The sequence below is a fragment of the Camelus ferus genome, chromosome 17 (assembly GCF_009834535.1).
Source record: "Camelus ferus isolate YT-003-E chromosome 17, BCGSAC_Cfer_1.0, whole genome shotgun sequence".
Classification (NCBI taxonomy): Eukaryota; Metazoa; Chordata; class Mammalia; order Artiodactyla; family Camelidae; genus Camelus; species Camelus ferus.
This window is the reverse complement of record NC_045712.1, coordinates 37,632,589-37,648,336: the sequence shown is the minus strand read 5'-3', so window position 1 is coordinate 37,648,336 and position 15,748 is coordinate 37,632,589. Positions and strand designations below refer to the sequence as shown.

The following is a 15,748-nucleotide window of genomic DNA, read 5'->3' as shown; positions in this document are numbered from 1 at the left end:
TAACTTAGACTTTGGTGGTAATGGAAAGAAATGAGTAGGTTAGAAAAATATTCAGATGGTGAAATCTATAGAACTTGGTGATATTGGATGAGAGCATGTTGGAGATGGTGTCATCGAAAAAGACTCTGACTTGGACCCTAGTGAATGATTAAGCTGCTCCCTGGGATAAGGAGTCCTGGAAGGGACATAGTTCTGACCCTTTCTGAGATTGCACTGGCCATGAGTCATTTGCATAGAGATGTAAAAATAATTGATGCTTGGATAAATGAGTCCAAAACTTCAAAGAAGATCAAATGAGGTAGAACATCTAATCTAAAACTTGGTATGGCAGTAATAGTGTTGCATTAATGATGATGGCCTGCTGTATAGATAAAGGTGAGATATTGAATCAATAATGCTTTTACCTGCAAGTAACTAAAAACCCAAGTTATGGTGGCTTAACAGATGGAAAGTTACTTTTCCCACATAAGAAATCCCATTTGCTGAGACCGAACTGGGATAGGGCTCCGAGCTGGCATCTCCGTGGTTCTCTTGGCCTTTTCTTCCTTCCTGTCACCTCATGGTTGCAAGATGGCTGCTGCAGCACAGACATCACATTTTCACTCAAGACAGAAAGAAGCAGAAGAGGCAATGTGAGTGACTGGAAAGCGAGAACTTTCCCACAAACTCCCAGCAAAATTCCACTGATGTTCTATTAGCCCCAGTTGTGTCATGTGACTACCCCCAGCTTCAAAGGAGACTAGGAAAGAAGTCTGGGGCTTTCTAGCTTCTATAGGCAAGATGGTTGTGGGAGGAGGATGGGAAGTGGGTGCTGGGATGGCCAGTGAGCTGTGCCTGCCACAATTATCTTTAGAGCTCTGTATTTGCATCTGGTTTTGCAGCTCTGAGGGCTGCCTCTGTGATGTCAGCTGGTGGTCTGCTTGGGAGCATGGCTGTGGAGGAGCCCTCCTTTCATTCACTTAACTTCCAAATTACAAAGACGATGCCTGATGTGAAAATTACAGGGAAACTTGAAGTATAAAAATCCTTTATTAAGGCTGTTCTGTGATGTATTTGGTTTTTCTCCCTTTACCCCCAACCCAGTCTTCCTAGGATTGTTTGCTTTATGAAACATTAGAAGTGATTTCAGCCACTAGTTCTATGAAAAGGAAAACTGGCAGTAGGAGTATCTGAGGAACATGAATTAGTCTTGGCAGAGATGTGTGGGAGGAATCTTGTGGGCTGCACGGCGAGGTGAGAGCAAGGGGAGGAGGGTGGATTGGAGACTTACATACTGAAAGCAAAAGGGATTCAGAGTCTGAACGCTTTAGTTCCTGACAGCTCGGTGACAGTTGGAAGGCGAGACAAATAGAGAGACAGCTTCCCATTTGAACTTTTCTAATAGATTTGTGATTTCAATTTCTGTGCTGCCGTCTGAAGCCGCCAGAGGCTGCCTCCTCCCAGGTCCTCAGCCGCTGGGGCACTCCACGTGGGTTCCTCTTTGGCATTTAGATGGACATAATCCTATCCCGACTGGTGCTTAGTCAACCTCCACACCAAATGGGTGGTTATGTTTTCTAAATTCTCAGGAATCACCTGGCAACTGCTAGAATATGAACCAAGCCTGTGATCGCCTCCCACCTCCTACCGTCTTACCCTCGATCTGATCAGTTCTCAGGCTTCCACTTACACCATCTTACTTAACCTTCATATTATCCCTTGGAGGTTAGGTATGCCTGTTATCCCATTTTACTGATGAGGAAACTGAGGCTTATGCTGGTCATAAGTATCAGCACTGGGGTTCCAGTCCGGGTGCTTGAGCTCTTAACCAGCAGTCTGTACCACTTCTCAGGTAGTCTGGGTTCATTCTTTCTCTCCCCAGATGTTATTGAGTGCCTGGCCTAGATGCTAAGAATACAAGTGAGAAAAGCAGACGTCCCTGCTTTTTGGTTGCTTGGAGGCTAGTGCAGGGGACAGTTGTAGATGTGAGAGGTCACAGCCCTTGGGATCACAGTCACACTGCAGGAGGGGGCAGGTGAGGCAAGGAGAAGCCCCAGTTCTGCCCAGTGATCCAAGGTGGTATCACCGAGGAGGTGATGAAAGATGAGAAGTGCAGAATGTCTGTAAGGGCGTGTTTTGTTGCCTTTGGACGTGTAGGAAACTGCACGCTTCACAAGTATTTCCAAGTAGAATTCCTGAATCAGACGGGCAACAGTGAGCCCTTATGAAATCACGGGGGATGGGAGGTAATAAGCCACCCATTTCCCTGCCACCGTGTGCCTTTCATTCCTTGGTTTCAGGCTGCACTTTTGGGTAAAGTAGGGGTACCTTTACCAGAAAGCACTACTGGAGTGGGACCCTGCAAAGAGGGAAAAGCTGAGAATGGAGAAGCAAAGAGGTGAGGGGAGGGAGTGAGGTTCATGACAGGAGCTCTTTGGGGAGGTGGAGGAGGAGGCTGGAGCAGAAAGACAGCCACGGTGGAGCAGTGGCACCAGGGTCTAGTCCCCTGGGTGCCCCTGACTGTTCAAGAGTTCCCTGCGCTCTGAAAGGGAATCCCTGTGCACCCTTGCTGCTCTAATCCTGAGGCCGTGAGTTCCTCGTGAAAGCATTTGGCTGTCTCTTGGAAAGTGGGCTGCTGCCTGGCATTCTGCTCCTACCTTCAGATCAGAGGACCAGAACAGAGGCCGGCTCACAGGTGGTGCCTGGAAATGCCTCTTCGTACCAGCACCAGAGTCATCCTGTGCTGCTCAGGAAACTTAGCAAAGGGATTGATTGGTGAGGTTTGGCGACTCGGCCCCACTCTGCCCCTGACTCCCTAAGAAAGACCCTTGGACCCAGTGTCACGTCCTGTGTGTGCAGCCTGGGCCTTCATGTGCGGGGCTTGTGCACAGATTCGATGTTGGCTGAGGGAGCAAAGTCTCTGAGGACCAAGAGGAGCAAGTGAGAAACATTTAATGAGCTGTCAGCTTCTCTGCAGGGCTGTTGGGATAAAAGACTGTGAGGACACAGACCAGGGCCAGATTTAACGAAGCTAAGGCTGAGGTTTATCTGTTGTGAGGGTTTTCCCTTGAAAGCCCTGTGGCTTTACAGCTGTGATTGCATTTACCCCACCACGCCCCTCTGATCTGTCTGGGCAGAGGGCGGCCTTATCCTTCCTCCTGGTAAAAACTAGTTCATCAGCTACAGACCCCGGGACTCAGACCAGCCCTGACACACCCTCAGAGCGGCTTCCTGCTTGAGTTCTCCCCCAGGCCCTGCTGTCTCTTCTTCAGAAACAGCAGGCTCTTCTCCCATCCCCAGGATCTAGTTTTGACTCACTGTCTCACAAAGCTAATTAATTGTTAAATTCTGCTCCTTCTTACATAAGATCTCATGATTCCTTCTGTTCTGTGTTTAACCTGTCTCTCCAGGACCTCTTCTCTCCTAGGCGCTAAGCCAAACTCTGTTCTCCGTCTTTCATCCTCTTCTCTCTGTCCTCCTCAGGGGGATTGTTGGCCGGTGCCAAGGGGCACAGATGAGAGTTGTTACAGGGGAGACCTTCTGGGGGTTGGGGTGGACAGGGATGGGAAGGGGACAGAGGCAAAAGGAAAGCAGGTGATTTGAGGCTGACAGTTCCCTGGCACTTTGCGGGCAAGCCCGAGGCTGCCTGGAGTGGATCAGGAGACTCTCTGCCCTCCCAAGGCCACAGCCAAGGGGACAGGCCCTTTAATGTCAGCCAGGTGTGAAGATGAGACTGCTGGGAGAAGGCCACTGGCTGGCTCTGAGCAGGCCTTAGAAGGAACTTCTGCCTGGAAGAGTTCACCAGAGTTGGAGCAGGGCCGGGTCCCAGCTCTGGATTTGGAAACCCATGGTATTTCGTGACAGTATAGGCAATTAGATTTCCTCTCCTGCCTGTGTCCGGAACGTCCCCCACTGATGCCTAATCACACCTGCGTGTGGTCTCTGTTAGGCCAGGCCTCTAGGACTGCCTTACTTCCTTAGCCCTGAGTTCTTACCCACACCCTGTCCCGCCGTCAGGCAACTAAAGACAGCCCTGCATGCAACCCGCTCCAAAGCCTGTGAGAATGAACAAGCACTTCTGAAGGAAGGAAGCACACGTGCTCTGCACACAGGAAGGTTTCCTTTGTTATGTGTTTTTGTTTCCAAGATAGAATGAACAATTGAAAGGGAAAAATGGGAGAAATAAATTAATAATATATTCCTTATTGTGTGTTGACAATGAAATAAACTATAAATTTGATTAGGAAAAAATGAAGACAGACGTCACTATTATGCCTTAATGCTCTTCGACCCCGAGTAGCCTTACTGAGCTCCCTGCCAGGTCCTGTTGGAGTAAAGGCCTCCTTTCTTCTTGAGGTGTTGCCTGACTCCATGGGAGGAAAGAGATTGATGAGCACCTTGTTGGGGACGGTCCCTGGGTGTGCTCGTGGGTGTCACCAATGAACCCTGTTAGCTTAGGGAGTCATTTGAATTTTAATGCTAGAAGAAACTCAAGAGAACATTGTGCCGATTCTTCCACATTTAGCATAGTCTCCCATGCTTCCTAATCCCTGCCCTGATCTGAAAAATATAAAAGCCAACAAAAAACCCTCATGCGTGCTGCTGGAAATGAAAATCAATATGATGTCTAAAAACAAAGGGATAAGGTGTTGCTTTATTTTAAGTAGCCCGCATCCTACCCTCCTCCTGCTGCCCTGGAGGGCTGATGGCCAGCATGAGGTGTCCTGGAAAATTTTTCACTGAGCCCATTCCTCATTTTATAACTGAGGCCCCCAAGCCTCAGAAAGCCGGGACCCAGCTTGGGTCTCCTCCATCCCAGGCCTGCGTTCTGCCCACCTGCTCTTGAGCACTGGCTGCCCGGCAACTGGCATTCCCTACAACCACACTTGGAGGGCACACAGTCGGAGGGTGAGCAGCGCAGGGAGGCAGGGCGTTAGCAAGTGATGGAATGGTACAGGCACAGGGAGCGGGCACAAATGGCCGGGTAGCAGAAAGTGCAGGGATTTCTAGGTTGTTCTTGATGGAATTGGCTTGAGCAGTGTCCTGTGTTATGTCATTAGTCTCTACTCCAGCACCCTTCCCTCAGCCCCGGGCCTTCTGAACCCAGCTGCTCAGAGGACAGTGGGACTCCACTGCGATCAGGGAAGCCAACGGTCACTAACAGACACGTAGATATCCATATTCTATTGTTGTCCTTTGTTTCAAACTCTGTTTTCTCATTGAAGGCGACAATTTTCCAGTCTCTTTCTATGTCTCTCTATATTTTGCTTACTGATTCTGAGTGTCAGATTTGCTCAAAATAGAGATTTAATCCTTTCTAGAGCTATATTAAGCTGTGAACTCCGGTAAAATGCAAACTCTTGTGGTTTAAAAGAGTATATTAACAGCATGATCTTAACTATGTAAAAAACACAAGTACACACACTCATACAAATTTTATCACTTCTAACACACGATTGGTTTTAAATTTTATGCTCCGTTAAGAATGAAAAATGCTGTCAATCAAAGATACCACTGATTGTAAGATATGTCCCAGTTTCAGGATTTGTGGGGGAAACTTGCATCTTAGAATCAATGGAAGATGGGATATAAATAAGATGGAAAGCTATAGAATAAATATGAATAGTGATTTCCCTGGATGCTTAAGTTGATTTGGGGTAAATGTTATTTTTTTCTTCATCCTTTACTGTCTTTTCCACATTTTTCCATAATGATTATTATTATTTCAGTAGTCATCAAACAAAACAGCCTGATAGCAGGGTTATGTCAGCGTTTATTTACACATCTTTTTTAGACCTGGAAAGGGATGGTCACATGTTCTCGCAAGTTTAAATTTACAGACAGGCTTCCAACTTGAAGGTAATTGAGCAGAATGTCCCCTGGGACTGCTGTCCCCATTTTATTTTTCTTGATTAGACCAATAAAAGCTTTTAGTCTTGCTCCCAAGACTCCCCTCTCCCAGAACAAAGCCACCTTTTCAGGCAAGGGTGGCCCAGTGCCACAGATGAGGCTAAGAACCATGTTCCGTTTACAGTGTATTTAACTTCTCCCCCCTCCCCCCACCCATGGGCTGCAGTTACAGATTCTCTTTTGTCCTGTGGAGCCAGGGGCAGTGAGGTGATGGGGGTGGCCTCTGGGAATCAGAGGCTGTCTCATCAGACAGGTGGCTGTGTCATTGAAAGAGTTTGTCCTCTGTTATCTGCATTCTTAGGAGTGTGGTAGTGACATTTCAGAAACTAGTTACCATCTTGTGAAAGTTGGTGGAATTTAACTCGTTTTGCTGACTTAGATTGCCTAAGTCAGAAGGGGGTAAAAAAAAAGGCTGATACGTGGCCTGAGTTAATCTATGAGTAAGAAGAGATTAGCCAAATTGGCTGCCACGACAGCTTCCTGATATCTTTCACCACATCCTTTCACACAGAGCATGCTCAGGGAGCCATCCCTGAGGGTCATACCCAGACAGCACTTCCTCCTTTCCAGCTTTTCAGAAGCTATCTGATAGCACTTGGCTTGTCCCTCCTTTTCACATGGCTCTGAGATACACACTGATGTCTGCATGGGCTCCTCGGTGCCTCTCTTCCTTTTGCCCCTGCAGTCCTGGGATCCACACCTTGTTGGCAAGTCATACATCATCCGCGCAGGGCCTTGCTTAGAACTGATTTTTTTCCCTTCTGGGTTACCAGCACCTTCACTGCAACTGAGACTCTTGGACAGCACAACTGTATTTGCGAATAAATGCATTGCAGTGAGATGCCACAACAAATGGATTTTGCTGGAAATACGTAGCACATTTCAGAAGACAGGTTAAAGTAGGGCCATCAGAGAGGTAGACAAGGTAAACATCATGCCAGAGCTTCTTAATGTGTGACCTGCATGCCTAACTTCATGCCAGAGTCGTGAGAGAGTTTATTCCTCTAGAATATTCCAGAGGGGACATCTACATTGTTTAAATATCTTACTGCCTTCAGAATTGATTTTCCTTTATCACAGCTCAAATATACATTGTGTCTTGGGAGTAATTGCATCAAAATGATTCCAAAAACAAAAAGAATAAAGAAATCTTGGCAACAATAATAAGTTTTAGAAAAAATAAAGGCAAGTTATAATTAAAAAATAATTGCTAATCAAATCACACTGATTCAGAAGTAGGCTAAGTGTTAAGCTTTTTAAAACTGTCCATTTTAATTAAATCTCATTAAGTCCTATCTCAAATCTGTATCCAGTCTTCTGGTTTCTCAACTCTCCCCCTTAGTAGCTAATAAATCCCCTTGTTTTAAAAGGTCTGTATTTCTCAGTTTGCCTAAACTTTTTTTTTTTAACCAAGATCTTTAAAATGTGTCATGTCTTGGAAATATTAACTACTATATATAAAAATAAATGAAAAACACATTTCTTCTGTACAGGGAACTATATTCAATATCTTATAATAACCTTTAATGAAAAAGAATATGAAAACAAATGTTTGTGTACATATATATGCATGACTGGGACATTATGCTGCACAGCAGAAATCGACACATTATAACTGACTATACTTCAGTTTTTAAAAATGTGTCATGTTTTTAAAGCCACAAATTCTTATTTATGATCCTGTTGCACCTTGTTCTTCATGCTTTAGCTCACGTCCCGCCTTCTCCTGGGAAGTATGGATTTATTCCTGGCATTATTTCTGCTTCTTTGAAGGAAGAGTCATATTAGCCTTGTTATAGCTAATCCTCTTTTTATCCCCAGCTTTGTAGTTTTGATCTTCCTCTTTCTTATTCCTGATTCTATTCTGTGTAACTAAAGCCTTTTCAATTGGATGTTCCCTTCAGCCCTTCTCCTAGTGGTCCATTGTCTTAAGCACAGGCCTCTATTGCGACTCATTCATATACATTGCTGTTTCAACTTCTGAAAGCATCTTCATTCCCAGGGTGTACCTGTGGAACAACAGTGGCTGCCTTTCCAGACTTAGCGTAGTGAAATGATTATAAGGCCCCTCTGTAAACCATCGGACTTTCTATATATGCTAAATAATAACCACAGGAGATTTGACTTCAGCTGAGTATTAACCACAATAATTATTGTTGAAATTGAATGAAGAGCCCACTCACATTGTTAATTTCTAGGTTTTACATATGGAAGAAGTTGTCTTTTTTTAATTTACCGAAAGTTACCTGAAAACTGAGTATGGTGGTCCCAGAATAATCAGGAGATCTGGATCATTCATATTATTTGGTGTCTACTGTTGACTTGGTCAAGTAAGCCATTTTTTCTTTAGTTAAATGAGGGCAGTTGAATAAATGAGTGGTTTTCAAATTGTACCCAAGCCTTGGGAGTTGATGGAGAAGGGTTGGAGGAGAGAGCAGGGCATCTCCTAGAATAGTTCAGCTTTCAACTTTTGGATATTGGGTTCCCTCAGATTTTATTTGAAAAGGGATCTCAAAGCACATTAATAAAGAGTCTCAAAACCTGCTCTTTCCCTAAGTTTTTGGATTCTATGAACCAGTAAGATTTCTATAAATTGAGGTTGGCCAGGATGGGGAAGGGAGGCACTTCCAACTGTTTGGCAAATATAAGGGCATGAAATGAGATGAATGCCATGTGCTGTAAATGCAAAACCACAAAAAGGATGTGATTTCAACAAAACACCCAAAAAAACAAACAAATGAAAACAGCTCTTTAGACTGAACACCTGTAGCACTGTAAATCCTCACCAGGTTGCTCTTGTTCTGATGAAGACTTGGTGGGGCCAGCCCTGGGACAAGGGAGAGATTGTGGGAAGCTGTTGGGCAGGTGTTTTCTGGAGCCTTGATCATCAAAAATCAGTCGAGAATAATGAGTTTATTTTACAGTGGAGACTAAAAAGGGCTTGCTGACTTGTTCTCAAGATGTTGGCTTCATTTGGTTTATTTTTTTTCATTTCTTTTGATTTTTAAATATATTCATAGATTTGGTGAGGTTTTAAGCAGGTGGATTTTTTTTCTCCCACAATTAGCATATCAAAACATTCACATTTCATTCTATTTGAATCTTTTGTCCTCATCAAGATCTGAATAGATTAAGCCAAAATCACCTCCATAAGAACTATTCCAGCCTTGACAATTCAATTGAGAGGAAAAATACAATGAGAGGGTTTATAGACTGTGGCTTAGTTATGCAGGGGAAGGGAGGGACCTTAAATGTGTCAGAAATGAAACCCATCAACTCCAAATTTTCTGTGGCAGGAAACAATAGAGTAGGAGTTGAAGCTGATCTTCGAATCATATAATGTGGGTTTTATCTCTTGGAAAGCAGGGAACTATATTCATTATCTTATAATAACCTATAATGGAAAAGATCTGAAAAAGAATATATTTATATGTGTATATATATGTGTCTGTGTGTATACATATAAACTGAATCCCTTTGTTGTATACCTGAAACTAACACAACATTGTAAATCAACTGTACTTCAATTAAAAAAAGAGAGATCAGATCCCATGAGACCACATGTAGGTTTGCTTGGAAGTTAAATGGAACCTCATTGATCCTTGGAGCAGAAAAGCCACGGGTAATTTTCTGAGTTCATCATGCCCTAGTTACGTGCTTGTTGGCATTTAAGACCCCTTATATTGCTGCATAAATTGAAAAGCTTTCTAAAATATATAATGGTATCAGAAGATTGATTAATAGTTTATTAACATATTGTATTTTGTTAGTGTAATATTAATATATAATCAATATATTCAAGATTTTAAACTTTTGCTACATTGATATCAAGACAGTACAGTTTCAGCTAATACAGAGATACATCAGATTATTGAAACTTTCTTATTCCATTAATAATTAGGAAACTTGGTTGAAACCATGTAAAGTTATTCTGGCTAACTTAAGCCAAGAAGGAATTGATCAGAAGAGGATCAGTTTCCTCACAGTTGGATGGGAAGGCTGGAGACCTAGGCGGGAATCAGGGAGGACAAGGGTACAGCTGAGACCTTGTCCCAGGAGTGGTCTGCTTAAGCCACTGCTGCCATTGGTACCAGCATCTCCAGCCTCTCAGTGCTGGTGTGATATTTAAACCAGTTGACCCTGTGCCTCCGGGTTACCCCAGTGTTCCAGGACTGTACTAAGCCTATGACTGGTTATGCTGTTTAGCTTGGACCTGGGAGGAGAGTGGGATGAGAAAAGTACACCCTTTCAAGCTTCCATAGTTGGTGGTGGGGCCCGTTTATAGTTATTACAAAATATTGGCAGTATTCTCTGTGCTGTATAATATGTCCTTGTAGCTTATTTATTTTCTACGTGGTAGTTTGTACCAAAAGAAAGCAACTTTAGTTGAAGCATAACGAACAATCAAGAACCTAAAGAAGAACTTCTACCACCTTCTCAGAAGTCATTTTTCACTCAGGCAAATACAGAAATAACAATGGTCCTGTCGGGCAACTTTACTTGTAACCATCAAGTATTTTACATATCCTATGAAAAGCTGCCTCACGATCACTAGAAGTTGGAACATGTGAATGGCATTAGGTCATGTTTCTTATTTTACTTAAAACTAGCAACTCTAGATTTCCTTGATGCCACCCAGGGAAGTTGGGCAAGCGTTCCTAGCAGAATGTAGTTTCATCAACATCATGAAGTTGTCTTAAGCATAGGCCGTGCTGAATTATCAAGTTTCAAAACTTACCTAAAATATTTCCGAATCTTCATTATCAGGTCTTTGGTTTTCATGGATCTCGTTTCCAAGTGAACAGGTAGGCTTTAAAATATCTACCATTTCCAACTGATGACATTTTCTCCTGAAAAGCGTTTTCATCTTTCTTGAGTAACTGTCCAGAAATGGGAGCACCTAGGATCATTTTGTTGAAAATGACCTACAAACATCAGTAGTTCGGGTAGTTGGGTCTCTGCGCTGAGGATTATGCCAAGTGTCATGTGACTAATGTTCATTGGCAGCTGAAAGGAAGGGGACCTACCTTTCCAGAGCCTTGGTGTGATGTTGAGTTAAAAGGACAACTGGAGCTCTTCACTGAGGCTTTCCAGTACTCTCCTTTTCCCATTTTGCAGACACATGTCTGATTTCTATTTTATTGTTAGAGTAGCCTGTTCCCTCTTTCCTTTGTTTGTCACTCAGGATTGACAGCCCTGTGGCGGGAAGGCTCACCCTGTTGGTGACCAGACAGTAAGGCCAGTGTTTTACATTGCAGCCACTGGTCATTGCACCCTACCGTACACTGGGCTGACGCTCCTTAGTTGCTTCTTTTTCCTTCATTTCTTTTCTTATTGGAGCTTTCCTCTCCTCACCCACCCACTTTCGTTGTCTTTCCTTCTCCTCTGTGGTCCACCACTCTTTCGTGTCTCTCCCTATTTTTCACTCTGCTCCTCTTCTTCCCTACCTTCCCACTATTTTTCTTTTCCTTTGATTCATCTCCATGACCCATGTCCCATCTTCTTTGATGCTAATAGCATCTGGCGTTGCATTTTAATCAGTTACCCAACTAATAGCAGCAGACCCCATGTATGCATTATTTGAACTTCATGTTAGGGACTCTGGGCACATCCTGCATTGTGTATGCCCAGGTTCCCAATGCCTAGATGAGGTCCCGGTGTGAGGATGGGTGTTAATACATTCCTGGGAAATAAACAGATGAACGAACACATTGCTGGTCAGCTTGATGGTGTCTGCAATCCGCAGTTTCTGAGGGGAGGGTATAGCTCAGTGGTAGAGTGTGTGCTTAGCATGCATGAAGTCCTGGGTTCAATCCCCAGTGCCTCCACTAAAAATAAATACATAAATAAGCCTAATTACCTCCCCCCACCAAAAAGAGTAAAATAAATAAATAATAAATAAATAAATACAGGAGGAAAAAAAAAAACCACTAAAAAAAAAATCCACAATTTCTGCCTCAAAAGAAATTTCTGAGTCTTGAAGCTTCCCAGGCTTTCCTGAGTAAATGAGAATGGATGGCTGGATAGATGCCAAGTATAGAAACTGCTCTGAGTTCTTTCTCCCGTGAGAGAGTAAGAGTCCGTGAGCTGTAGGGAAAAGAGTGCGATGGGCAAGTCTGGGTTTTAGTCCTGGCGCATCTTTCCCTGCTGCCTTACAAGAGAAAGCCTTTCTCAACAAAAGTTTGTTCATCTGAAAATGAGCTACCTTGTCCAGAGTGTGTGAGAAGAGATGTGTGTAAAAGCATTTCATGAATTACAAAACACTAGACACACAAAGCATCATTGTATTGCCTATATTAAGCGTAACACAATTAGGAATTTCAAATTGGACTCATTATAAATACATGATTTACTTTTAAACTCATTTGTTGAGAGAATGTGTCTCATCATCAAATAACAGACAGCATGTGCTTGAGGCCACAGAGAATGATTTATTGAAAAGCCTCCCTTTTATAGGAATTTAGGATTGGAATTAGACAAATAACGATGAAATGAATGTGTGCTTCTAATAGCAAATGCTATCAATATAGCAAATAGAGTAAATACAGCAATATATCAAAATAGCATGTCAATTTGATGGTTTCCCTTATGCTGATTTTTATTTTTAAAATGAATTTATAGTGTTCTATATATGATACAGCTGAGTTGTAGAACACCTGTACCTGTGAATGGCTTGTCTTAGTTTCAGAATTCATAAACTGGGAACTTCTTCTGTTTAGTTGGCAGACTGTGGAGGAGAACGCACTAACCACATCCATCAAAGATGTTAACCATGGTCTTTCCTTGTAAATTGTCTTCCCTCCGTGAGACCTTGGTCCACTCAGAATAGGGAAGTCGGTGAAACCCATCTCACTGAAATGAGTCACGATGAGTGCATCTGTGTCTCCTTTGCTGGGCTCCTCTCATTGGCAGATGAAGAGGGCTAAATCCTGAGCCTCCTTCACTTTTCACACCTTCATGAGCCCCAGAGCATCTGCGTTTTCTTTAGTAAACTGTGTGCTCTACCTCTCCATTCTCCGTTCATTCCTCCAGGCCATGCAGGACGCGTTGGCAGACCTTCCGGAATGGTACGGAATAAAAGGCATGCAGGCCCACTGGATCGGGGACTGTGTGGGCTGCCACCTGGACTTCATGTTAAAGGTGATCGAGCAAGAGTATCCCCAGCAGTCAATGCTCACAAAGCCCTCCTGCATTTTTAGAGCTCATCGAACAGACCAGCCACTTGAGACTCTACCAAGGGCTATGCAGTATTGGGAGTCCTAGATGTAATTTCACATTTCCTAGTAGCCACATTTTTAAAGTGTAGAAGAAACTGGTGAAATTCATTTTAATGGCATATTTTATTTAACCCATTATATCCAAAAAATGATCATTTCAAGATGTGATCACATTAAAGTCCTTTGCCTCTCCATCAGGGTGAGGGAGGTGGGGCTCTGAGCCACTGAGCTGTATACGTGGAATGTCTTCTAAATTCTCTCCCTTGCTCATTATATTATGAAAATGTTTCTATCTCCATTCCTGGACCCACCTGAAAATGAGACATCTCAGGGGGAAACACTCTCAGTCCTGCAGGTGCAGGGCTGTGTAGCTGTGCCTCTGTGGCCCCATGCCTGGCTCCATAGGTGACACCTAATTGGCAACTCAGACCATAGTGTGGACTTTTAGTCCTGGGCCCCAGGTGCTCCATACATCACTGGCACTCTGTGAACATGTTTGAATGTGTGAAGGAAGGAACATCGGCCTCTCTGTGTCCTCCATGTCTGTCACATTATTAGCATTCAGCTGGTGCCTAATATATGACTCTTCCTTGAAAAGCACTTAACCAGCCCTAGGAGCACTCAGTCCTGAGCTCAGCTCAGACTGTCCTTTCTTCTCTCTTCAAAACGGAATTAGACTCAATGACAATTTTTGTGGTTAGAGAAGTAGATGCCTTTATTGGTAACTGTAGCTTAAATCCTGGAGGAAAATGTAGCTCCTTTTTCAGGACAAATAATATTGACAGTTATTATTAATTTGTGAACAAAGGAGCAAGGAACTGGGGAGGACATCTTTCTGAGCATGCTTTGACCACCTTCCATTTGGGGCCCCCAAATATGCCTGGCAACGGGCACGGGGGAGGCCTCCTGAAAGAGGGCCCTCTTCTCTCCTGCCTGAGGGACCATCTTGGGCCCCCAGAGCCCTGGGGCTGCAGTCAGAAGCTATCCCCACTGTTTGGGATTGAGGAGGGTGGGAGGAGGGGAGGTGGCTGGGGAGCACAGCAGCCCAGAGGGAGGACTGAGAAATGAAATGTCTCTGCTTCCCCACTGCCAGGTTGATGGGCAAGTCACAGGAGAAAAGCTGAGTGCCTACACGGCCACGCCTGAGGCCGTTTATGGCACCTCCCACGTGGCCATCTCTCCCAGCCACAGACTCTTACACGGGCATGGCTCCTTGAAGGAAGTCTTTCGGAAGGCTCTCATTCCTGGCAAAGGTGAGTCGGCAAGTTAAGGTTAAGACGGGGGGCGTTTATGCCTTACATTTCACAGAGTTCATGGTTCTTTCACACATGTCATCTTGTGTTCTTCTCCTTGGCCTGACTTTTTATGTTTTGATTTTAAAATGTGAGGATCGAAAAGAGCTTTGAAAATGTTAAGCGACCCTGTGATTTCACTTTGAGTACTAGTTTATCTGCTTCTTGAGTTTCTGAATGAAAGCTCAACTTTCCCTTTAAATATAATCTAGATTAAAGCTCTCTTCTAATAGGAATAGAATCATCTGCTTAATTTGTAATTTCATCATCAAATAAAACTACACTGATAGGGACAGGATGGAAACTGGTGAGAATCAGAGGAAATGTTTTCAGTAACTGAATTTTAGTGTCTTTGAGAATTCACACAGTGATCTGTGCAGTCAAGCAGAGTCCTGCTCATTGAAGAGCTATATTGAGTTGACCTGGAATTGCCATAGCAAGTGTTGCTGGTCAGTGAGGATTGGGAGGTGCCTGTGCATTAGTCAGGATTCTGGGGTTGCAGGCAACAGACTCCATCTCTGGCTATATCAGAGGAAAAGGGGAACATATTGGAAAGCTGTGGGGAAGATCTGTTACTGACAAGGATTCTTGGACTCTTTAATCAACAGAGATTAATAAGAGGCCAGACAAGAAATTCAGGCAAGGCTTTATTGGGATTTGTGCTGCAGCACAATGGAGTGAAAATAAGTAACAGGTTCCCTTGCTACTCCCAGAGGGAGGCAAGCTGGTCCCTTAAATGGAGTGAGGGTTGGGAGATGGGTGGGTCGGGCCAGAGGGGCCTTGATGGTGCAGTGTGCAGGGATCGTGCCTAAGCTAGTACTCTGCTTTTGCTCCTGGCAACTCAAAAGTGGAGTTGGGTTTTGGCCTTTTTGTATTTTATTGTTCATGATTTGCCCCAACTGTGCATGTATGCAGTTACTTTTAGTTCCTTATAGTTTCTTTATATTCTGTTGCTTTAGGAGCCATTTGTCCAGGTACAAGCACTCCAGCAAAGGGTCCCAGGTCCCAGCTGGGGGAAAACTAGTCTGGAAGAGGACTTGAACCACTTAGCCATGAGGGTTTTGGCAGCAAGAACAATAGACAGTCTCTTGACTGAGTGAATCTACTCTCACCTTGCCCTCTGTGCTTGGGGCACTTGGTTTGAGAATCCTCTTGCGGGGAAAGGTGTCTGATTGGCATAACTGGGGCCCCTGGCCTTTTTTTTAGCCAAGGGAAGGCTGGGCACGTTCCTTGGTAGACCACCAAGATTATAACAAGTGAGGAAGAGGTAACTCAGAGACTCTCTAACCAGATGAAGGGGCTATGGATCCTGGTCGAGTGAAAGGAACTCCCCCATCAATTAGAAGTTGG

General features: G+C 43.9%; 1 protein-coding gene across 2 annotated transcripts in view; it reads left to right on the top strand.

The window, feature by feature from the left end:
• LARS2 (leucyl-tRNA synthetase 2, mitochondrial) overlaps positions 1 to 15,748 on the top strand; it is a 132,463-nt gene that overhangs the window by 58,790 nt on the left and 57,925 nt on the right. For both annotated transcript variants that reach the window (XM_006173915.3, XM_032459026.1), the window contains exons 8-9: positions 12,922 to 13,029; positions 14,200 to 14,359. In XM_006173915.3, the coding sequence (XP_006173977.2) occupies positions 12,922 to 13,029; positions 14,200 to 14,359 (268 nt within the window). The remainder of the gene's footprint in view (positions 1 to 12,921; positions 13,030 to 14,199; positions 14,360 to 15,748) is intronic.